This window comes from Taeniopygia guttata, chromosome 8 (assembly GCF_048771995.1).
Source record: "Taeniopygia guttata chromosome 8, bTaeGut7.mat, whole genome shotgun sequence".
Taxonomy (NCBI): domain Eukaryota; kingdom Metazoa; phylum Chordata; class Aves; order Passeriformes; family Estrildidae; genus Taeniopygia; species Taeniopygia guttata.
In genome coordinates, this window is record NC_133033.1 from 2,507,998 (window position 1) to 2,532,867 (window position 24,870).

The 24,870-nt window shown below is 42.8% G+C and overlaps 1 protein-coding gene across 5 annotated transcripts in view; it reads right to left on the minus strand.

Moving 5' to 3' along the window:
* Positions 1 to 24,870, minus strand: part of PATJ (PATJ crumbs cell polarity complex component) — a 140,033-nt gene that overhangs the window by 83,881 nt on the left and 31,282 nt on the right. For all 5 annotated transcript variants that reach the window (XM_030278562.4, XM_030278561.4, XM_030278560.4 and 2 more), the window contains exons 15-22: positions 23,444 to 23,608; positions 22,513 to 22,641; positions 7,501 to 7,710; positions 6,551 to 6,670; positions 3,430 to 3,795; positions 2,144 to 2,264; positions 1,413 to 1,569; positions 359 to 430 (exon numbers count right to left, since the gene is read on the minus strand). In XM_030278562.4, the coding sequence (XP_030134422.4) occupies positions 359 to 430; positions 1,413 to 1,569; positions 2,144 to 2,264; positions 3,430 to 3,795; positions 6,551 to 6,670; positions 7,501 to 7,710; positions 22,513 to 22,641; positions 23,444 to 23,608 (1,340 nt within the window). The remainder of the gene's footprint in view (positions 1 to 358; positions 431 to 1,412; positions 1,570 to 2,143; positions 2,265 to 3,429; positions 3,796 to 6,550; positions 6,671 to 7,500; positions 7,711 to 22,512; positions 22,642 to 23,443; positions 23,609 to 24,870) is intronic.

A 24,870-nucleotide genomic window follows, 5' to 3' on the forward strand; every position in this document is an offset into this window, starting at 1 on the left:
TTGGCTTGGCAATTTGGAATCCTGCCACGAAGGTTTAGCAGGGAACCCGTGGAAAGGGAGACAGCACAGCACTATGTGCATTGTTCACACCTAATAGTTATTAAATGAACAAGAACTTGTAGGTCATCCACAACCTAAACCAGCCAAGCTCTCCCAAGTCAGCTGTATAAATAGAAGGCAGAATTCTGCTGAACATCTGTTAAAAATTCCCTGTCTTCAGGAACGCCCAAGGTACACAGGTACCCTAAAGTTATTGGCAGAGGAGGAGAGAAAAAAAAACCACCCAAGAACTAAGGTGGCTCACAGAAAAAAAGACATGAGGTAAATGGGAAGGAATAATGTGATTATATGAACATACGTCCGTGGTGGTCCCCAATGGCTGAAGTTTGGAGTTTCTTCTCCTTCTCCTTCTTCTCTCTCGGGTAATTCACTAATTTGGGGCAGAGGGGAGGGGAGAAATAAAAAATAAAAGAGGCATCACCCATGCCAGGTCACAATTCCTCACATATTTTGTATCTGGCAGCGAGACAGCAACACCTTCTCCCACTGCCCAGTTTAAAGCAAATGTACAGAGTCAACAGACCAGACAGGAATTTTTGTATTTAGGTTTAAATGTACTTAAGGAATGCTCCAGAAATAAACATGATGGGCAGACCAAATTTATAAGCTGCTCTGTGATACACAAATCTGCACTGCATTTACTCATTGGAAATGACTATTTAAGCAATTAACATTTACTTTCTGATAAATATGCTGTGATGCTTGGAGAGAGATATAAACATGCCAAAACCAGTAAGCAGATCATGATCCAAGTGGGAGAACAGATCCTGTGTGTTCCATTAAACCCTACAGAACAATCCTCTCACCTTATTGCTGAGCTGCTTTCCCTCTGAGAGAGTATTTCAAATGAAATTAGGGGAGTACTGAGGAATCAACAGGTCCCAAAAGCTCCACTACCTACTGACCCCAAACTGGTGGGGAAAGACTGGGACAGATAAAGAAAATCCACAGCAATGCCAGCTCAAGGTTCCTCAGCACCACTGGCAGGACTAAAATTTCCTGCAGAGAACCCTGGCTGAATGCTGCTCTTCCCAAAAGGAAGATCAAAGGGAAGGGAAAACCAGGAGGAGTCATGAGTAAAGGCTATATCCCTCTCCTCCAGGCCACCTCCACACTCCCCTCCCTGCAGTGCTGGCACAGCCATTTGCACATTTCTGTCCCAGTGTTCAAGGGAGGAAACATGGGAAGTTTTCAGGTTTTAAGCCAAACTCCATCTCCTGTAAAAGCTACAGACCTCTACGTCTGTCTGAGCATTCCACACAGCCTTTCATCATGATTCAGCTGAGTAAAGCAAGAGGACTGTTAAGATTGTTAAATGAATGTCTTTCAAAACCTGAAATCTTCCTCCATACCTGCCTGATGCTGTTCTAGGCTGAGCTGAGGTGGTTACTCTGCCAGATTCCTGGCTCTTGGGAAAAACATAATTCTCCTCTTTCAGGGCTTTCTGTCCAACTGCTTCTGAATCAACAGCAAGCTCAGGACCTTTGGAGTCACTCTGAAGCCTTGTCCCTGAAAAAAGAAAGGGGGAAGATGTGAAAAAAGGGGGAAGATGCGAACTTTTGCTTCCTCTCTCCAGGCATCCACCAATTATTTCACCCTTGGAATTAAATTCTTTATCCCACCAGATTCCAAATGTGTTCAAGGCCAGGTTGGACACAGCTCAGAGTTCCTCCCCACCAAGCAGGGAGTGACACTTCAGGCAGGTTTGATAAATTTATTTCTCTGATCAATCTACCAAATCCTAACCATCCATCTGTGGCCATCTGACAAGGAGAAATATGAGCACAGATCCCAAACCCAGGATATGGGGCAATTTTCTACCACACAGATCACTTGCAAATTTCTGGTAGTGCTAAAGTCACCTCCAGAGCCTGTCACTTTATTTCTGTATTTATTTATCACTGGTCAGATTAGGAGGAGGAAGCAAGATTATTAAGGTGAAATTTATTTAATGCCAGACTGTCTTGAGCCTGCAGAACTCTTGATTTGAATATTTTCTCATTTGGAAGTATTTTTGTTTTGGTAAAAAAATTGAAATTTGTAAATACAAAATTATGAGATAAACAGAAACCTTCTTACAAACCTAAATTCATCTCACTTTTCATTTCTGACTGGGTAGTTTCAATATCAAATATGTCTTTTTGGTAGGTGCTGGGAGCTGTGGTTCCAGGAAAGTGTGACCTTATAGCAGCATTCTCTTCACACTTCACAGAGGAGAAAAGAAGTAATTAAAGTTAGAAAGCAATGGTATTAACTTACACAGGGGTATTTGACAGGAACATTAATTTTTACAGCAAACATACACATTTCCTCAGCTACATTCATATTTATTCAGGTAACTATGAAATACTAACTGCTCATTTAAATACTAACTGCTCATTTATGCACTGCATTAAGAAGAGGCATGAGAAATGTTATATGCAGTTGAAATATAAAATAACTGTATCTTTCTCCTCACCTGTAATTCAGACAAAAATTTATTTACTCTTGCTCATTAGTTTTTTTATAAGTAACAAACAAATAAATTTAATATTGTGCACTCTGGTATAAAACTGTCAGTAAAAACTTCATTTTATCTGTTTATACACATACTGCTTAAGGGGACCAGCCAAACAAAACCTGAAATTCTCTGCGGCTGTGATGTCAAATCTTTTTTCCCCCTCCATTTTTTTAATATAAAAGCAAACACACCTCAGAAGCTGGTGCATGGGAGGCTGATAATATCACTTTTTTGTTTGGTGAGGGGATGAACAAATAATCAGAACGAAAAAAATAATTCTCAGTACTTGAGAAAGATGTATAAATACAAGTTTTGCAATTTACCTGAACCTATCTCCTCCTACTCCTTAATCCACCACTATCCTTGCCATAGTTCCTTCCACCATATAATTTTTTACTCAAATACACAATCTGGCTGAAGGAACAGGTTTGGGTTTTAAAAAATGAGGAAAAGAGAGAGTTCCTTTCACTGAAGCCTCTGGACTCTCAAACCCATGAAGTGACATTCTGCTGTTACTGACATGATCTATATCAGCATGGCTTCCAAAAAAAAACCCCAAAAAACAAAAAACCCAAACCCACAAATTTTTTGGTAAAAAGACAAACTCAGGATGCCTGTAAATACACCAATCAGATATTTCACTCCAGCAGGTAAATACACAGAAAATAAGTTATCTAAAAAACCTTCCAAAATGTGCAAAAGGATAGACTGGTGCCTGCTAGAGGTACACAAGTAAATAAATCAACTTTATAAATTTAATAAATTAAATTCTAGTAATTACAACCCTAGAGAGAGTCCTGAGGGTTTAGTTTTGGAGTCTGCCCCGAGGGATCTGTGCTCAGAACGGAGACCAGCACAGCATTCCTTACCATTTGATCTTTCCTGAATGGATATTCCACGGACTCTCTGGCACTTAGGCTAACACTGGATCTTAAATCTTGTATTTCAGCAGCCTCCAGCTGCTTTGCCCATCGTTCTGTAGCCAGGTTCCTGTCTGAAGTTGCCTTCTCTCCACCTTTCAGGAAGTCTGACTCCTCCTCATCCTCATACTCCTCATCCACCAACATCTCCCGTTCCTCCTCCACGTCCTCTGCTCTGGCTTTCAGGAACTCACACATCTCCCAGGACTCCTTCCCATACTCATCATCCTTCTGAGAGAGCTGAAATGACCTTCCCAACTCCAAATGGGGCTCATCAACGAGTTCTTCTTTAAAAGGCACCTCATCTCTGAAACCCTGCAAAGATCATGAGAGAAATACAGATTTTACTCCATGTTTCCACCCCACTTTTTTAAAGCTATGCTTTTTTTTTTTTTTTGCCCACATTAAGATTACATCCTAATTTTTAAAGTGAAAATCTTCTACCTTCTGCATTTTCTAAAAGAAAATAGACACTCTGACTTATGATTTTAACACCAAAAGCACAGACAGTGCAATTATTTTTTTTCAGTATAAAGAATTTTAAGTTGCACAGCTTAGATGCTGCTTCAGTCATTTGGAAAAAACAATCCGGACTGAAGTTAGGGAAAGAAATTGTTAATTAACACTAAAACAGGCGTAGGAAAAAGTACATATAAATCTAGTCAAAGTATCCCTGTGCTTCACACATATCTGGTGTTGCTTAATGAATGCATGAACATTTCTTAAAATGCTATCAGCTAAATAAACAGCCCAAGAGTTTGCTTATGCAACAGTGAGAGCAACTTAAAAACCCCAAATAAAAGCCATACTTGTTTGCCCCTACCTTGGATATTCCATCCAACTTTTAACCTGGGGCAGAGGGGAAATGGAAGACCCATATACCCCAAAAAAAATTAAAAAGTATATAAATGACTGTTCATTACTTTCCTGTTTTAAGGAGAACAGTGCTCAAACCACAGAGCACCAAACCAAAAAAAAAAAAAAAAACGCAAAAAACCCCAAAACCAGAAAAGGTATTAAAACCCACTCTGAAAGATGTCACTCAACAGTTCTTTTTCTGGGAGTTCCAACAACTCCTGTTTCTCCCAGATGGAATGGGGTGCTGTTCATTGGCTCATAGTGAGGCTGCACAGGCAGCTGGGATCCTATCCCAGAATTTTTGCCACACACAGAGAGCTTTCCCCTTTTTTTCCTTCAGGCCACCAAATCTCTGTGGCCCAAAGAACCCCCAAACCCAACTTCACCACCCCGAGCCCCCAGACTCCCAAACCGAGGGGCAGATTCAGGGCTCCTTCCTCCAAATATTTTTGTTTCTGCTTCCTGCCCCTTCCCAGGCTCCCCAGGGCACTGCAGCACTTCTGACCTTCGGTGTCAGGATCCTGTTTGGGTACATTTGTACAAATACAGAAGGGAAGCCCCCAGACACTGCCAAGATGTTTGTATAACTCAAGTGAGAGGCAGGAGAGAAAACAGGAGAGAGGCAGGAGCATAAGTAAACAATGCAGCCAATAGCTGGCACAAGAGTAGAACACCAGCAACCCAGAAATTAGCCCATTTTATTAATTTAACTAGCATTAAAAGTCCCTTTAATCCATTTGATATGTGTACCTCGATCTCACAAAACACCCAGGCTGAAGAGATCCTAATTCTCTCCATTTTCACTCCATTTCCCTTGGCTCCTGCAGTGTCGTTCAGCCAACACGTCCCCAAGTCCAGGGCACATAAATCAGATTTCTCTACCCAGAACCACACAGGGTTTGTGTCCCTGACCCAGCAGTTTGCTCTGCATCCTCCCTGACTGCTGCACTGCAGCACCAGACACCACCAGCACACAGGGAATGCTGCAAACACGACACTGAAGCAAATAAAATCCTCAAATTCCATAATTTTGGGGTTGACATTCTGGTTGCCAGTGTCTCAGAGTGGCAGCCAGCAGAACACACCACTCCTGGCTACCTGTGTGAGCAGGTAAGATAATAAAAAATAATTTAGCTACTACCAAAGCTGTCACACATGAGGTGAAACAAAATGCAAGTAAATTCCCCTGTGGGTGTTCTGTCCAAATTGATCGTTCCAGTTTCAGAACTTTAAATAAAATATTTTCTTTAAAACTACTTAATGACATTGGTTTTATTTAGGAAGTAGAAAACCAATCTGAGCTGGCAGAGGATAAATTCTCTGCAATCCCTCCCACGGCCCCAGAAAACAACAAATGCCACTTTACATTGTGAAACATCAGTAAATATAATTTGTCATCATCCAGGCTAATTTCTTCACAGTATACCCACATCTACCCTAAAACACTTCTCCTTTTGGTGCTTTTGATCTACCAGTTCAGCATTAAAAACAGGTTTGCATCCAGAGACAGGTACAAGAAAATCTGGAATTTATTTTAATTCCTGTGTTGCAGTTCTGCATGATCCTTTATGTGTTGTATTTTCTGGTATAAAAAGAATACATTTACCAGCATGAATTTTGCAAAGCACTCGAGAACAGATGAAAGTTACAAGAGATCCACATCTCTCCAGCTCTGCACTGGTGAGAACTGCAATATTATTGCCTATTACCCTAGTATCTGAGTTTCTCACTATCTTTAATGCCACATCCTCCCACAATAAACAGAATTATTTCTCAGATAGCAAGGATGAGGAGAGTTGAGGCAAGAGTAAAGAAATCACTCCAGAGAACATTAGAAGGCTATGAAGAAGAAAGTATTTCAAGAGTGCCTTATACTCTGAACTTTTTTGTTTTGCTTCATGATAATTAAAAGCATTCTGCTCCCAATACTTTGCTGTCTGTGCAAAGCTGAGCCCACCACTTCTGATTATAATAACAACACAACATTCCTATTTCATATCCAAGGTAACCCAAGGTATTTTAATGACACAATAAATTTGATAAGGCAGTCTGGGAGCTGCATTGGTAAGTGCTCCCAATGCACTTGGCAGTTTGCTGATAGAGGGAATCCAATACTTTCAGTCTTATCTGAAAAATATACTGTATTTTTTACATTTAAACATCATTTCCTGTCTGTATGAACTGGAGTTGGACCAAAAAAGTAACCAAATACCTGTGGTGCTTCAAGTATTACTGAGAAATTTGTGTTATCTATTGGTTCTGGAGACCCAGGGCTGCTTTTGATGCTGTTGATATCCACACCGTGCATCTTCTCCTCCTCTCTGCTTTCTCCCTAAAAAAGGTAATCCAAACAATGAGTCAGGAAAACAACAACAAAAAGAATTCCCACATCTTTCAAAAAATTAAAAGGGAGAAGGAAAACCAGCCATTGGAAAAGAATTATAAAAATAGAAAGTAAAAAATAGAGGAGTCAACAGCTTTTATTCTTTGAACATATTGGTTCAGATGCACTAAGACCTGAAGGGATGTGTAGGAAGGGAAGACAAATACAAGGTTATGAAAAACAAAATAGCAATTTTTAGAAAAGGAAATAATATATTTAACAGCTTTCCTACACTCCTATTTCACAACTCCTCTACCACTTAGAATTACAAGCACTTTCTGTTAACTGGGGCTTTAATTAATTTTGCCTGGGTGCCCTTGATGAACAATACTGCAGCATTCCCCAGTAAACTACTGTTCCAAAGCCTTGATTCCAGAAAAGGGAAATTCTGCTTGAATTTACAGCCTTGACTTCAAACAGAGTGGCTTTCTTTGATGTCAATGGAGCTCAAGCAAGCACTTAGCAGTGTCTGAGAGAGAAATGGGCTCCAGCACACGTTTAACTGGGTCGCTGAAGTGCTGAAACCTGTGCACAGCACACATGGGTCTGCCCAGGCACATCTCCTGGTTCCACGTGGATGTTCTTGAAGGAGGAACTTGAGGATGCTGGTTTTGGACACTGAGCTGCCCATTTGCCAGGACTTTTGGCCCTCTCAAGGCGCAGCAGCTCAACTGTTTCCCAAATGCACACGTGCCCTATGCTGAACTCTCCCCACAAACCCCATCTACAAACGCCACAGGACGAAATAAGAAAAGAAAAAGATTAAAATCAGTTCTTACCACCAAAGGCTTGCAGATTCCAAGGGAAACTGTACCTGGGGGCACAGATTTCAGCACTTCCACTGCCTCTGCCAAGGTGGCACCATCCAAGTGTTTCTCATTGACGAACACCAAGCGGTCGCCCGGCAAAATCTGCCCCCCACGCTCGGCCACGCCACCAGCCACCAGGGAGCTGATCACAATGGCTGTTCCTGCTGGATCCAAGGGGTCCTGGGGGGAAAAGAACAAAAACAGCCCCAGGTGAAGGCCTTGCAAGATGATGTTTGTTTGGAGTGCGTGAGGAGCACTCAAGCACGTTCATCCTTTGATGCTACAGGACTGAAGCCCGCTGAGACGGTCAAAAAGCGCTGTCTGCTACCACTGCCAAGGCCCAGAGTGTGAAGAAAGGAAGATATCCCATCACTTGCCTAATCCATTAAGAAATGTTAAGATCTGAAAGGTGACCGATACCCTGCCTGCCCTCTCCTTTCACACACAGACACAGCCAGGCCAAGCTGCAAACAGAACAACAACACTGGCAGCCTTCCACCAGCCTGGGACGGGCTAATGCCACAGAAAATAACCACTCTGCACGTCACCCAAGGCTTCAGAGCAGCAGAAGTGATGGCAAAAGGAGCCACTGCAACGTCAGAAATTAAATTCAAAATACTAAGTTCAAATGGAACCCCCAAATATTGAAGAAATAGCAGTTGATGTGGGGTGTGTTACTGCAGCGTTTCTGCTCTGTCAACTCTACATGACAACTTAGAAGTGACATTTTTCTGCACCTTAACAGGACACAGCAACAAAAGAGTAACTAAGATTATTACTGAGGGAACACTATAGTGGTGGATACAGAGAGTGTCAAGCACAAAATATTACACACATTGTAAACTGATGCAAAGATATCCACTTCACTTAATATTTTATCCTGTATTAGCCTTTGCTTTGTGTCCTGTACCATTTCTATCATGCCTCCACTCATTAAAAAAATTATTCTCAATCCAATAAAATTATAAATTATTATATACTGGCAGAAAGATATAAAAAAAATATATGGGGTTTTAATTTTTTAATATATTTTTTGTTTCCTCATTTGTTTTTTTAAGATTGCAATTACAGCCTTTCTCCCCCTTGCTAAAGGCTCATAAAGTTCAGGAATGCTCCTTGCATGCACTGGGTCTCCAAATGCACAATCATGGACTGTTTTTCCCTCAGGACTTGCATCTTATTCAGGGCATGGGAGGGATTACAAAAAGGGCAAAATTCAAATCACAAAGACCACCGTGAATTCAGCACCTCAGTGTTAATTTGAAAACAGGAATGCTTTTTAAGCTCTTTATTTTTATATGACTATACACTGCTTTCCAAGGGCACATGTTTTTTAAGGTATGTGCAAACATATGAGGCAATGCCTGTAATATCTGTAAAAGGCTGAAATTAGAGAAGTGAAATTAGAGTTCAGCAGGAAGAGCCACGCCGGAGCTGGATTCAAGTAAATAAAGATTACCAACAATTCTCTCCTGTTCTACTGCTCGATCCTGCCCTTTTACAATTTTATAATTTTACAGTTTATCCGCAGTGCACACAAGATGTTTCCTCCTGAGCGCCGTGTCCTGGCAGCCAAGCCCAGCAGGCTCCCTGTGTTTGCCTCCTGTGCCAAGGTGCTCGTGCTGCCCGAGCTGTCTGTGCCCAAACCTGCTGCACCTGGTGCTGAGGGAGGATTCCCTGAGCTTCCAACAGCATCCCCTCAGGAGATTTCCAGGAACGAACCAAAGCCCAGCAAGTTCAGAAGAGGAATCCAAAAGGATTCCAAAATATGAAGGGAAAAAAAGAGCTTTAAGTGTTGGATGCAGAAAACGGAAATTTCTGCTGCCCTTTGTTCTTGCCAGCAAACCCCAACAACCCTGGAACCAGCAGAGACTTCTAGATTGGTTTTAATCTGGGGGTTTGCTCCACTGCAAATTAGAAATAACCTTCTGGACATCTCTGCAGACCCAGGATCCAGCCAGCCCCTTCCCAGCAAGCAAGGCACTGTTCACAGGAGGGAGGCTTTGCTGGAGAACTAAACCAGCAAGTTTTCCTATCATGGGCTCATCTTGCTGTGGCCAGGGAGGTTTATGCTGGTTCCCTGAATGGGTGAATGCTCTCTCAGCAAAACAACACCTTTGCTGACACAACAGCTTTTATAATATGACTTTTGCTGGCTTAGCTATATTGATAAAAAATGAACGAAACAAACCCAAGCATTCACCCCCATGCAGATAAGCTGACAAAATTCTGTGAGTGAAGGACTGGCCTAATAATTTTGGTGCTGGCTGAACCAGGCTTAAACCCCTGCTCTGCCTGATCTAAATCAGCTCTTTTCTGGGTTCTGGATCAGAACTCCTTAAGCAGGACATGGGAACCTCACCATCAGTTGCTTCTATTCAGGGTCAGTGGCCTAACTACCACATCTCTGATGAGAAGCAGTCCTGTTTCAGCTCACCACTGAAATAAAAACAGTTTTGTTCAATAAATCATCATGTTTTGGTACGAGATAATTTAGCTGAAAGAAGTGTTCCAAAAGGAAGAGAGATCCTGCAAAGAAGCAGTTCTAGGCAGAGAAGTTTTGAGAACAATGTGGTTATTTTCCCTGCTTCAAAACACACATGAGCACGAGCCGTGCACAGGAATTGCTTCATGAAGAGCAGCAGAGATCTTAAAAAAAGGGGCCCATGTTAAAAACTGCTGTGCAGGCAAGTAGGAAACAATTCCACTGCTGATTTCAAGCAGAGGGAGCTATTGTACAGGGAGAGAAGAGTGGGATGAGCTGCACAGTGAGAGCTCAGCAGCAGCACCAGCAGTGCTCAGAACCTCAGGGCTCACCTGTGGCTGAATCACGATGTGATTGCCACGAGGAATGCAACAAAAGCTGCACAAGAAGGCACAGACCCCCTGAACTTCAAGGTGTAATCATGTATATCCGTATTCTCTCCGTAATTTAATATTCTAGCACAACGGTGGATTGCACTGTGCTTTCCTTTTCTAAACCAAAGGAACACTGAGATTTCTTTGAAACCTTGCCTTATGATTTACCCTTGACGCCGAGCACACCCTAAAGAACCACCTGCTGAAACAAGCCAGCAAACACCAAATCCACATTTTCTAAATGGTGAGTGCCACTGGGCCGTGAGGGCTGTTGTCTTGTTTTTGAAAGAAAGCAGTGCTTGCAGCAGGATGAAAAACAGATCCTTTCCTTCCAAACTAAGTGCAAAAGGTAGAGTTTGTATATAGTTAGTACAGTTAAAAGGCAAGTTCACTCCCACAGTGGGATTTCAGGGCTGCCTCCATGTTAACTGAGCAGCTAGAACCATTCCAAGTTACCAAAGAGTGTGACTGCACACCCACCCTGAGGCTCTACACTCATTTTACTTGGCTCAAAGTGATTTTTAGTCACCAGCAGGCAGGAGCAGATTCCAGCCTCTACTTTAAAGTGAAGGCTCGTTTTCTGTGATGGAGTTTGCAACTCTCCCCCCGAACCCAGAAGTGATACAATTTCAGTATTTCAATAAATTATCACATGGCTTTGTATCAGAACACAAGCGGGGTGCAATGGACAATCCCACACAAACTAGCCATGTTAAAATGAGCACAAATCATAGAAACATTAAGGCTGGAAAAGACCTCCAAGATCGTCATGAACAGCCCTTGGCACATTTAAAGAGGAACTTTTACCTTTCCTGAAGGATTCCTTTACACCAACGAATCATTTATGAGCAATGAGGAAAAGAACCGGACTGCAAAGCAGGGAGGAGACAAAACCCCTGAAGCCAAAAGCTCATTTTAAAGTGAAAAATCACATGTTGTAACATTTGCCACTTGTGTAAACGCTGAGAGCTGCCCCCTGCCATGCAGCAGCAGCAGCCCAGGACAGTGTTCACCAGTAGCCCCCTCTGAGGAGCTCCTGTGCCATAGCTGCTGTCCTCCCCTCTGTGCCCAAGCCAGCCACAGACTCTAGGAACTTGTTTAAAACAGCCACAATTTATTCACACTTAGCACACCATATATTTAACTATGCTGAACCATAGGTTTTCCCTTCTCCCCACCGCTCCTCATCAAAACCCACAAATGTTTCCCGGAGTCCAGGTGTCAAATTTTTCTCCTTGTTTTCAGAGCCTCGTTTGTTCTGGATTCATTTAGCAGTGGAGAGTCAGGCAGGGGCCACTGCAGTTGCTGCCTCTGGGATCCCTGGGTTTGGGGCAGTATGAAATCTCTTAAAAACCTGAGCTCTGCTAAAATGTTAAGAGTCCCAGGAGTGAAGAGAGTCCTACGTGTAACGCTGAAGCTGAAACTTTATTGTGATTTTGACTGTTACGGGCACCAAACACCCACACTCAGAATGCCTTAGGAAGCAAACCTGAGACAGAACCACTGCAGCCCGTCCTGCTGGGAAAGAAAAGTGATAATAAACCATGCTGGCTGTTCCCTTATCCCTCCCAAAAGGTGAGGTGTGCAGCAGCCTAGAGAGGGCACTCCAGGCCAGCCCAGCTCCCACCACCACAGGCATTCCCAGCTCTGACAATCCTCATCCATCCATCCAGCCCCTCCCTGGGCTGAGGATGAGGAGCACTGAAACTACAGCTCCACTGGATGGGAGCAGCTCCCACGTTTGCTGGGGTTTTGTTTGTGTTTTGCCTTTTTTAAAGGCTCCTATGAAAATGTAAGACAAAGCTGCGGGTGACTGACATTCCCTGTGCAAAGTCACTCTCACTTAGTTACAGGCTATATTAGTTTTGGCATCACTTGAGATCTAAATCCAGCTAGCCCGACTTCCTAGAATATTTCAGCTTTCTTCAAGCAACAAACTGCCTGCTGCCACAAAAACACACATCCAAAATAGCACGGCCAAGGATCCCAAAAGAAACAGTTTGAAACTTTTTCCCCCTGTGCCATTTTTTGATTTATCTGAACATTTTTACAAGTGCCAATTTGTATACTGCAGGTTTCTGTGAGGGAGCCAAAACAAACGCCTTGGAGCTCAGAGGTCAGAGCAGCCCAACTTCATTACATTTTGCATGGGACCACTTCCAGGTCTAACACACATATATCCATATTTAAAACTCTTCAGTGAATGAGATACCAGGCTGAAAGACTCTTAGACGCAACACTTCTGATGCTGAACAAGGAAAAGACACCCATCAACAGTGAAAAGAAGCAGAGGCATTTTATGTTTGTCTCACTATTATGTAGAACAAAGGTAGAAGTGCACATGAGTAATGTACCTGCATGCTCAGCCTTGTGAAATTATTCAAAATACTCATCCATGCTCTCAATTTTGTGAAGAGCCTGTGGTTCCCTTTGCAGAGCTACCCTCCACAGTGACCCCAACAATGCCAATGGGATGCAAAAGCCAAGACTGTCAAGCACTCTTTTCTGTGCCTTCTCAAAGTACAAAGTGTCTCCAAGAGACAGGGAAGAGGGGGAGAGCCAGCTGTGAGTGAGGTCTGATTCCCTCCTTAAGGTGGCCTCACTTCAGGGGTAAGACTTGAGGTCCAAACCTTCTGTTCACTCACGCCAACATGTTTACAGCAGTTGGCCGCAGGAACTGCCAAAGGCACTCTAAGGCCTGGAAAAACATCCCTGAGGAAGTGCTCCACTGGTTTTCGTTAGATCCATTGCATCTGAGTGAAATTCGAAGCATTTCAGACCTGTTTCTGCCTCTTCCACTCGGATTGCAGTCAGCAGGACTGCTCAGGAAGGAGATTACACAACGCACAGCCTCAGAGAAATAAACTGCAGGCTGATGTGCTGAAGCAACACAAACTTAAATACAGAGCAGCATTCAAGGAGGAATGCTGAACTTTGCTGTGATGTAAGGCAAAGCACTGGAAATAAAACATTACTATTTATTGATCTGCAGTAAGGGAATAAAGCAATGAATTTCAGAAGCTCTGGTGTGCAGCCGGCATTAATCAAAACTTCTGTTGTGGGAAATGTCAGCAAAGAAACAGGAATTCGCAGGGAAGGGGAAAAAAAACCAGCAACAAACCACACAGAGCCCCACCCAAAGGAGGAGAGGGAACAGCAAAATAAAGAGGAGGAGGAGGAGGTGGCACAATGGGTTTCCCACAGCAGGCTTTCATCATGTGGGATCTGAAATCCTATCAGCCTTCCCCAGCAAGAAGGAACTCGGTGAGCCTGGCAGGGCTGGAGAGCACGGCACAGTCCCCACCCCGCTGCTTTGGACCTGGGACCCCACGGGAAGAGACCTCACACTACTGTGTGGTAATCCAGGGATTCCCTCTGGCTGCCCTGGCAGGTCTGGGACCCTGGCAGGGGTCAGGAACACCCCTCTCTGTCCATGGAAAAGAGTTTTCAATCTTACAGGATGAATTACAAGCTCTGAGTGTTTGATATAAGTAATAATTAAGTGTGGCACGGGTGCAAAAGTAAAATTTTAGGATTCTAGATTAGGGGTCCAAAGGGGACAAGATGGAGGAATTGGGTGTGCCTTGTCCTTTTCCTCCTTCTTCATGCCCTTCATGTTTCACTGCGGTGTTGGCATTTTTTTGTTGGTTCAGGCTGGGGACACACTGTCCAATGTAGGTGACAGATATTGGCACGTTATTGTAAATCCAGCACAGGTAGTTTGTGGTATATAATGTTTGTACCATCCCACTGAGGGCACAGCCCCACACGCTGCCCTGCAGGACAGAGCTGCGGCAGGGCAGCAGAACATGTTAGAGATAAACAGAATAAACAGCCTTGAAACCAGCACAGATGAATTATGACGACTTCTTTGGCAGTGGGGCAGAAAGACAGAGACTTTCTACAATCTCGGAATCACCAATAGCACAGATTCCAACACTACTGCTCTTCCCAAACAAAAATATCAAAGCTAGGCAGCGGCCCTGGGCCTTCTCGGTGTCACCGTGCACTGGACTCAGGTGCCTGTCGCTATCTTTTAATTTATCAAACTTCTCAATCCATCTGAGGTTTTATCCGCCTTTCATATTTGCTCTCGAGAGAGCTAAAGTCTCAGGGATTACATTCATTAGACTCTCTTAATATCTTAGACGTTCAGACTTTCCAGCTCCAGAAAAAACACACTGAGTGCTGACTACAGGGAAAAGCCACAGAGATAAGGAAAAAAAAAAAATCCCTGAACTCATAAGGAAGTGGAGGAAAGCCACTGTGTGATGAGATAAAGAAGGGATAGAGATGCGTGGGAAAGAAGAAAAAAATACCAACAAGCCAAGGGAAAAAAGTATAAATGGTATCACCTACACAGCCTGTGCTCAGTGGGCCCTAACACAGGTTGTGGGTTTGATCAGCTTTCAGATTTAAAGAATTCCTGAACTGAAAATCCAACCAGAAAGCCCAGCAGCACTTACACCAGTGAGGTGAGCCAGCCTCTGCACAGGTAAAAGTCTGAGGAAGTGCAGGATGTGATTTTACACAAACCAGAGCTCTCCTCTGCATGAAAACCTTGCTTCGCAAAACAGCAAACAGCAAACACATGAAATATGGAAGACTTGCTGCAGAAAAAGCTGCAAAATAAAAGTGGGGACAGAGGACAGGCTGGATTTTATGCATCAAGGATCTGCAAACAGTGATTTGGCCCAAAGTATCACAGAATGCCAGACTGGGTTGGGTTGAAAGGGAAGTTAAAGATCATTTCATCCCAACCCCTGCCATGGGCAGGGACAATTTCCACTATCCCAGGGTGCTCAGAATGCCATCCAGCCTGGCCCTGAACACTTCCAGGGATGAGGAACAGGGTGGATGAAGAAGCAGGTAGGAGGGTTGGCAGAAAGGTTGCAGAGAATTTTAAGGTTACAGTGAATCACATTGAGAACGGACAGAAAATCCCACATGCAACAGGATTCCTTGGATTTGGGGAGCAGCATCTTCCAGCAGGGTGAGGTACTAAGAAAACAGAACACCTCATAACTTCCATGAGTTTTCAGGGTGCTTCATGCTTATCCATCAGCACCACCATATACCTCAAATCTCATCATTTCAGAACAAATTCTGAGCTGTCTGGGCTGAGCTCTTCCACACCCACTGCTCCATCATCTCCACATGCCCACTGCCAGGCCAGCACAGCTTCCTCCAGCCTCATCCACATTATCTCAGCCTGGCTGAGATTTACCAAGTGGTTAACAGAAAACCCAGCTACAGTTTTGTCCCTTTAAATTCTCGCCTTCTCTCACAGGCAGAAGACATCTGTGGAATAATAATGAATTTCTTTGGTTTGGGGTTTTTTGTTTTTATTAAAAGCTATTCTTTCTAGCAGGAAATGAAAAAGAACAACCAGATTGGAGAATTTGGGGGAAGAAGGGAAAACATTTCTAAAGGTTAATAGCAATAATACTGCTCAGCATTTATTTCGTGGATATGTGACAAAGCAAAGAAAAACAGATGTTTTCAGTAATGCTCCAGTTTCTCTGCAAACTCAGGTATTGTCCAGAGCTGCTGCAGCTCACAGGGACAGGAGGGATGCTCCTACAGTTTGCTCTAGAAGATAGCAAAAGGAGGGATTAGGAAAATCTCTGTCCTTTACTGAATGCTGATCTGGGGATCAGCACAGCTTTGTGAAAGGCAGGTCCTGCTCAGCCAAAATCTGCTGCCCTGGGTTTGGCTGGGGTAACCCATGGCTGAGAGAAGAACACTTTAATAACTGAATAAAGCCAAAGATAATAGCAATGCTAATACCAATAAATATAATGAAAAGGGACATAACAAAAAGAGAGAGAGAGGAATAAAACCTGAGAAAAACAAGTGGTGCACAGATCCTGATGCCCAGCCTGTTCCTGAGCAGTGATGCACCCCTCCTGGCCAACTCCCCCCATTTATAGATCATATAAACCATATATCATGAGCATGATAGCCTATGGAATATCCCTCTGGCTAGTTCAGATCACCTCTCCTGCCTTCTGGTGCTCCTCCTCACTGGCAGAGCATGGGAAACAGAGAAGTCCTTGACTCAGAGTAATCGCTACTTAGCAACAACTAAAACATTACCCTGTTATCAACATTGTTCTCATGCTGAATCCAAAACACAGCGCTGCACCAGCTATTTAGGAGAGAAATTAACTCTATCCCAGCCAAAACCACAACACCTGATTAGTGTGGATGGGGGAAAGGCCGTGGATGTGTCTACCTGGAATTCTGTGAAGCCTTTGACGCCGCTTCCCACAGCATTCTCCTGGAAAACCTGGCTGTGCATGGCTTGGATGGCCAAGAAGGCCAATGGTACCTGGCTTTTGTCAGCACTGGTGTGGCAGCAGGACCAGGACAGTGTCTGTCCCCTGTGCTGGGCACTGCTGAGGTACCTGGAATTCTGAGGTCACAAAAAGAAGGACATTGAGGGGCTGGAGTGTGTCCAGAGAAGGGAACGGAGCTGGGAAGGCGCTGGAGCCCCAGGAGGAGCTGAGGGAGCCGGGAAGGGGCTGGAGAATCCCTGAGGGAGCCGGGAAGGGGCTGGAGAATCCCTGAGGGAGCCGGGAAGGGGCCGGAGGATCCCTGAGGGAGCTGGAGGATACCTGAGGGAGCTGAGGGGGCTCAGCCTGGAGCAAAGGAGGCTCAGGGCCCTTCTGGCTCTGCACAGCTCCTGCCAGGTTTGGGATCTGCTCCCAGGAACAGGAGGAGAGGGAATGGCCAAATTGCACCAGGGGAGGCTTAGGTTGGCTACAAAGAAAAATTCCTTCCCTGAAAGGCTGTCTGTAGCAGAGGATTCCACAGCTGTCCAGCCCTGACAGAGCTGCCCAGGGCAGTGGTGGTTCCCCATCCCTGGAGGGATTTAAAAGCCCTGTGGATGTGGCACATGGGGACATGAGGCCGTGGTGGCCTTGGCAGTGCTGGGGGAACACTTAGGCTGAGGGCTTTCCCAACCTGAATAACTCTGTGAGATTCCTCCCTAACTTGTCATTTAGAGTCCTGCTGATGGTCCCCTCCAGCCCAGAGTCAGGGAATACCCAACCCCTAATGTGCCTTCCTGCCTCCAGATCTCTTCAAGTGGGTCTGTCTGTATTTTCGTGTGAGATACACAGAAATCTCTTTGATTTCTTATTAAAGTGGTCTCTGCTCTCCCAAGGTATTACTACTGCAGGTTTTGGAATCCACTAATCGTGAGCACCTCAGAAACTTCTCCAGGAATGTGCTCAACTGCATTCACCGGCTCTTAGGTCCTGGAAAGTACTTTTTAAGCTGAACTCCAAGAGAATTTTTCAAAAAGCTACACTGAATTCAATTCATGACACACTATTAAGAATTATTTTACACATGAAGCAGCTTAATATGATTTAAAGGATGTAGAACTTTCCCATAGGGGGAGAGAAGCAAATCCTCTGTGAGATGAGTACCAACACAGTTGGTACTGAGGCTTACAGAACTTTGATGTTAATGAATGTGGATGGGTTGTAGAGATGGGAGAAAAGCTGCCTTTATCAGTTTTCCCAGTACCAAGCTGATAGCCATTGTAAAACTGCTTTTTAATACAGCTGTGCAGCTTTTGCCAGTAAGCCACAGGTTTCCATCACATGATCAGGTGAAAATGTGTTTAACAAAGACATGAATATGCTTCTTTGTTCATAACAAACTTATCACAAGAATAGACAAAGCTCAAATTATCACAAGAGGGCAAACGTTTAGCCAGCAACTTGTCAAAGCATTCCAGTCTGCATCTCGCTGCTGAACAGACCAAGAAAGTAAAAAAAAATAAAAATATATATATAATCTACTTGAATACCACCTTCTACAAATAAGAAGTCAGTTCTCTTTTTTTTTTTTTTTTTTTTTTTTTTTTTTTGTAACTCTACATCTGGAGCCTGTTTGGGGCATAAAGAAAAGAGGAAAGATATTTGGAGACACTTAAATTGCTTCACTTCCTGCCGTGAATGACTATGCAGTGATTTCGTTAGAAAAGAGAAAACAATTGTTTCCCATGCTCCCTGGGAGAAGGACAAAACATAACCTGCTGAATGTGCAGCAAAAGAGTTCTACAGTTCTACAGCACGAAAAACTGCTACTAATAATAAAGGGAAGGCAGGAATAAGGCAGCTGTGGGGTCCCTATTGCTAGAGCACAGGAAAATCCCTGGAGCACTGACCCAGGCAGGCACAATTCACGCTGCTCCTCTGGCTCAGGATAACCTGAAGCTCCTGAGTGCTGAAATGCCCCTTTCTGCTTCACTTGGAGCAGGTGAGTCCATGAGTTCCTCAGCCAGACAGCTCTTCAGGGCAGCTGGACTGTGCCAAAGCAAGCAGGCACTGGGGACTTATCTCTCAGCACAGACAGGGAGAAACAGCATCTCACAGTCCTTCCCAAGAGTTATGTAAAATGTCAAACCTCCCCGCTGCACCCCTCACCCTCTCCAGTTTCATGCACTCTAAAACAGCTGCTTTAAAAAGACTCTGACTTCAAAGCACAGTAAATTAAGCTCCACATAAAGTCCATTCAGCTTTTTGTTTAATTTGATAAAAGCTCATCAGACCATTCAAGTTACCTTCTGGTCAATACTGCCTCAAGAAATCTGCAATTCAGCTACCTGTGGTTTTTCCAATATTTCTGTAAAACATTACTGACAGAATCTATTGGCCTGCAACACATCAGGTCTTTGGTAAACACTGTTTCAGGGCTCAAAGAACTTTCTATCCTGCTGGGATCTCTTCATTTTCTCTATAAGTCTTTTGGGATTTTTCTTTCCTCTTGCTCTAAATGCCCTGGGGTCACAGTTGTTTTTAGACAGCATCTCTTCTCTGTTTTAACTTGATAATGTACATTTCAATTTCTTTCTAAGGAAAAGGGATTGCTCTCAAAAACAATGGCTTAGCTCTGCCAGGAGGCTGGATGGGGCTTGGAGCAATTTGGTTTAGTGGAAGGTGCAGGGTTTGGAACTGGATGAGAGTTAAGATCCCTTCCAACCCAAACCATTCTGGGATTCTGTGATCAGTTCCAGGCTAGACAAATTTGCTGTTAGGCTGGATACTTTCAGGTCTGCTGACAAAGAACACGAAATGCACTCACTGCAGCCCCTTTCCATCCCAGCTGATCCCAAATCACTCCACCAGCAGGTCCTGGGTCCCTCCCTCCCCACCAGAGCTCACTTGGCACCACCTGTGCCAGCAGCACCACATAAAGGTTAGTGAAGAGGTGAAAGGCAGAGCAACCTCTCCAAGTGAGAGGAGAAGGAAATGAAGGGAGGCAGAGTGTGTTACTCCACAGAGGAGCTGGCCAGAAGGCTCAGCAGCACAGCTTTGGAATGGCCAGGAGACCTCTGCAGCCTTCCCATCACAGCACCACCAAGAAAAAGCAGTACCTGGCCTAGGAGCACAGTGATGACAACAGAAAAAAAAACACAGAAGAACTCATTGTGTCTTCAGTGTTTCTTATTTAAATACAAGAAAAAAAATCCAGTGAAATCCATCATTTCAAGAATCCACAGGATCAGTTTCCCATCCACCTCCCCTCTGGCCAAGTACTGACCTTGCTGCCAGCAGAGCAGCAGTCTCTAAAATTTTACACTTCCTACAACATAACTACAAATAAAAGCATTCAAAGGTTGCTGAAAAAAAGGTTTTTTTGAAATACACGTGGAGACCACAGGAAGACAAAGAATATCCTATATAAATACTATCCTGTCATAGCAAAAGTGGTAACTCTACCCCAAAGTTTTATGAACCTTATTAAAAAAAGGAAGTTTTAAGCTCAATTTTAAGCTTAAACCCCTAAAGACAACCAAAAGAAAACACAGGACAAAGTAGAAATACTATTGATTATGCATAATTGGTATAATTAATTTGTAATTAGTTCATTAAAATATATAGGCATTGGAATTATGCTTGTACATTTCTGGGAATATCCTGCAAGTCACTTGGGATGTGCTTATCATTTATTTGATAGATGAAACATTATTAGAAAGACAGCCCATTAAAAATTAATATGCCAGAGTAATAATTTTCTCGATCTCAGCATTCAGTTTTCCACGTACTCAGACTCCTATTCTGCCTCACAAAGAATTTTTATGAATTCTGTTTTCCAGAGCATGACCTGGGAAGCACAGCATTTAGGACAACTGAGGCACAGCACCCTTTATGCTGAGCATGCAGCCAGTTTTGAGAAATAAAACTGGCAAAATTTATAAATTATATACCACAGGAGTGCTCAGCACAACATCTAACTCTACAACCAAATTTAAGATGGAAAAGTAAAATGTCATATCAGCCAACAGCTACAGGAATAATTGGATCTTAAAAACCCAGGACAGTCACATCACCTCCACCAAGCTGGGTATGCAACACCAAACTTTCCTTGAATTTCTGTAATGGACAGAGCCAGTCCTTGTGTGTTAATTACCAAGAAAATCTCCCCTTCAAAAGCATTTTCCTCCCCACCTGACCTCCATCAACACTGTGGCAGCCTAGAAAGGCTGGTCACTCACTGATGATGAAGATGGGTCATGGCAAGACCCATCTTCATTGAAAAACACCTAAAATTTTTTTTAAAATTGTGTTTTTCAAATGCAGCAAGATCAGCAGTGGACACACAGCACAAGCAATATCATTTGCCATTATAAAGCTTGAATTTTCTCTTGTAAAACAAAGAGTCTGTGCCTAAAAAAAAACACCTTTCATGTTTTAAAGAAGGGTCTCCAGGTCCTTTAAGGCACAATTAAACACTGCTCTAATTCTGTGCTTCCCAGCAAATCTGTGTTAAGAATTCCAAACACTCTCCCAGGAACCACACACAGTTTAGTTCTTTTTTTTTTTTTTTTCTTGCTTCCACTGTAGCATGGACAATTATTTATTTTCTTTGCCTTGCACTCAAGGATGTGATGGATGTATTTAGATAAACACACACACAGCCACAGATATCTCTCTATAAAAATTAATCTGCAGATGATGAAAAGTGTAAAAGATCTAAGAGGCAAATCCCAAACAAAAGAACACACTTTATACATAAATATCTTGAAATTATAAAGATCTGAGATTAAGTGGTTTACCACTCATTTAGAATTGATTAGAATGTATTTAAATTTAGCTGAAAGTACCACAACATTGCTCGTGTATTTGCATCTGCGAATAAGTAAATAAAAAGCCTGCTATTAAAGCCTTCATTAATTCTGATTATATGAGAACTTAAAAGCAAATCTGTGTATTACTGCTCTGTAAAGACTCCCAGCAACTCTAGAGTAGAGCTGGCACTGCAACACAACATGTGTCAGCTAAAATGACTAACAGGATCTATTTTCAGTAATCTTAAATCGCACTTCTAAAATATAGAATTAATGGGTTTGCATAATACTTCAAATATTTTTTCCTTCTAATTCATTCCCAATTCCTGCCTTATTGTATCAAAAAGTGAATTTTATATCACTTGACATTTATGTACAACAGTTGAACACATTTCATTAAACTACAATGTTTAGGCAGCACTCAGATGTGATGTGTATATTATTATAAAGAGAGATCCAGCTATTTTATTTCCTTATAAATATGATGACTAGAGGCTTAAAAAAATATATCATGTTGACTAGAAACATGAAGAACGTTTCGTTCTGACTACAGATTTTGAGAGTTTCTACATATTTAATTTTCAGTGTTTTGAAAGACGGATTCATTAATTTTAGTAGCATTTCCCTCCAACTAAAGACTTGTCTGTTAATTTCTAAGAAGTTTAACAATTAAGAATATAATAATCTCCAACTAATACCCCAGAATCTTTGCTTGCCACTCTGACAGCTGAAAAGTCATTCTAAGTTAGAAAACACAACAAAAAAACAACCTTGCCCAACATTTCCTCATTAAACTCAGAGTTATGGGGTGCAGCTTGATGAAAGATTTTGCACTTTATCATGTCTAGCAATCAGAGGTTTAGAACACTTCATACTTTATAGATTGACCCCAAAATACGTGACTTTTCCCTACAGTTCCCAGGCCCAAGTGTCAAGTCCATTGTTCAGTAATCAACATCACAAAGCATTTTAAGGACCGTGCAAGACAAGGGATCAAAGGGATTTTTGGCATTTAGTTATACAGAAAAGTATACCTGATAGTCCAAAATGCTAAATCCTAAACCATTTCTGTCTTTCTCCAGCTCAATAACCTTCACATCAGGAGACCATAATGCCAATTCCCCTTCTTCCTCCTCAGGATTAAAGTCTTCCTCGGGTTTCACCTGGAAAATAAAAACTCTGGTTCAAATACCATTCTGTCAGCTCTATACGAACACTATTCCTTCAATATTTTGATTATTAATGGCGCATACATGCCCTAAAATGTGACCTTTTATGGAATTAAAACTTCACTGAGCATTATGAATAGAGTTTTCTCCAGCTTGTTGCCTTGAGTACTCCCCCGGGCACAGGCCTACATGTTTTGAGCATCAGAGCCCAACCTGGCACACAAATACTCGTGTATTAGTCTAATTAATTGTTAGAATATTACTGACCTGTTACACGTTGATGAACTTCAGCTGTCCCATTAGATGCATAAAGGAAAAAATAAATAGCATAAAAGATTTAACCACAGACAGCTAATAGAAAGGCCAGGCAATCAGAAAAGATGAGAAGCCAAGCTGCAAATACTTTTGCAAACAGGAGCAACCACAAGTGTCAAGCTTTACTTTGAGACTTTAAAGCTCCTGTGACGGAAAGAAACTTTTAAATTTCAATCTTTTTTTTTTTTTTTTTCCACCCCAGTTCTATAAAAACCTACTCAGTACACGGAAGCAATCAGCTAATGGTGGCAAGGATGTGATTTAGTGTAATTCAGAGCTCTCACTCACCTATTAAGTGTGGGGATGATGAATGGGATGTGGAGTCAGCAAAGCAGCTCCGTGATTTACCCACCTTGTCTTCCCAGGACAACGAACATCCTCAGGACCAACCCGCGCAAACCCAGAAAAACACGCGGATTTTTCCAAAAAATTTACAGTCCTTCTGCACAAATGGGTGACAGGAGAAGCGCTGAAGTGTTACCTTGTGCCCTGGAGGGGACACTGCCACGGGGGGCTCGTCCACCAAGGACTCGGTGCCGTCCCCAAAGAGCCGCCGGCAGCACACCAGGGTGAAGGGGGGTGGCACCTCCTTGAGGAAGGTGACAGCCTCACGCCGGGACTTCCCACGCAGCTGCACCCCGTTAACCTGCAGAATGGGACCACACATCCACACCAAGAGAATTAAAGGATATCTGCCAGATTATTTTATCTTTTTTCTTTTTTTTTTTTTTTTTTTTTTGGCGTACATTTTTCCTCCACCCGAACCTGAAAGTCTGATTTTACCTGGTAATTCTAGCACAGCTTGCATGGTTTTGTTAACATATGCTTCTGAAGAATATATACATTACTGTAAAACTTCACCCCCAAGACTGCTGCATCATGTCTCTCTAGCTTCTTCTAATTTCTCTTCTGCTCACCACTTCTCCAAGCCTAAACCTTTCCTAGAATTCTTATTTCTTCCTCACCTGTTTCTTTGCTGGGGATCTTTTTTCAGTGTTAGGCTTATGTGTTTGAATTTAAAAGGATAAAAGAATTAATTTTCCCCACAATATTTTAAGCAAATACAGGTTCTGAGCTACTATCAAAAAACTTGAAGTCAGAACTACCACAACTAGCTTAGAAGTTTGGCTCAATGACCTTAGAGGTGTTTTCCCACCTTAATGATTCTCTGATTCTAACTTTGCCCATTTAAAATGCAACGAAGTGACTGAAACTGAAATAGATCCTACAGAAAACAGGTGAGAGTGTTTGTACAGTAAGAAAGAAACCATCTACAGTAAGCAATTAACCAAAAAGGCCTGACAAGGGTCAAAGCCTACCATACCATAAACTCAAGATTGTGAGTGATAACAGAGCATTGTAAATGGATGTTCTAAACCACAGACTTTGAAAAAGAAAAAAAAAAAAAAAAAGAGATAGAGAGATTAGGTAGATAGATACATAGAGAGATAGAGAGGTAACGGTGCTTTAAAAATGGGATACTGCAGTAGCACTTTTTTGTAGCTGTCCCATCCCTGGAAATGTCCAAGGCCAGGCTGGACTGAGCTTTGAGCAACCTGGGATAGTGGAAGATGTCCCAGAGATGGGACTGGATGAGCTTCAATGTCCCTTCCAACCCGAAGCATCCTGTAACTCTGTGATTCTATTTCTGCAGGAAAAAAAAAAAAGAGGGATTCATCCTCTTTTACCTATTTTATAACCTTTATATCCTGAGGGTTTCTCTCTCTGCACCACAGGTGTGTCCCTAAATACAAGGACAGCAGGATGCCAGCAGGTGCCATAAATCACCTGTGTTAGCCAGTACAGCAGCCCCAAAAGAGCAGGGTTTTAACCCAATTACTGCTGTAGACTCAATCCCAACACCTCGTGTGCTCCAGGGATTTCTTTTAGGCTGCCTCAAGCCTCTCT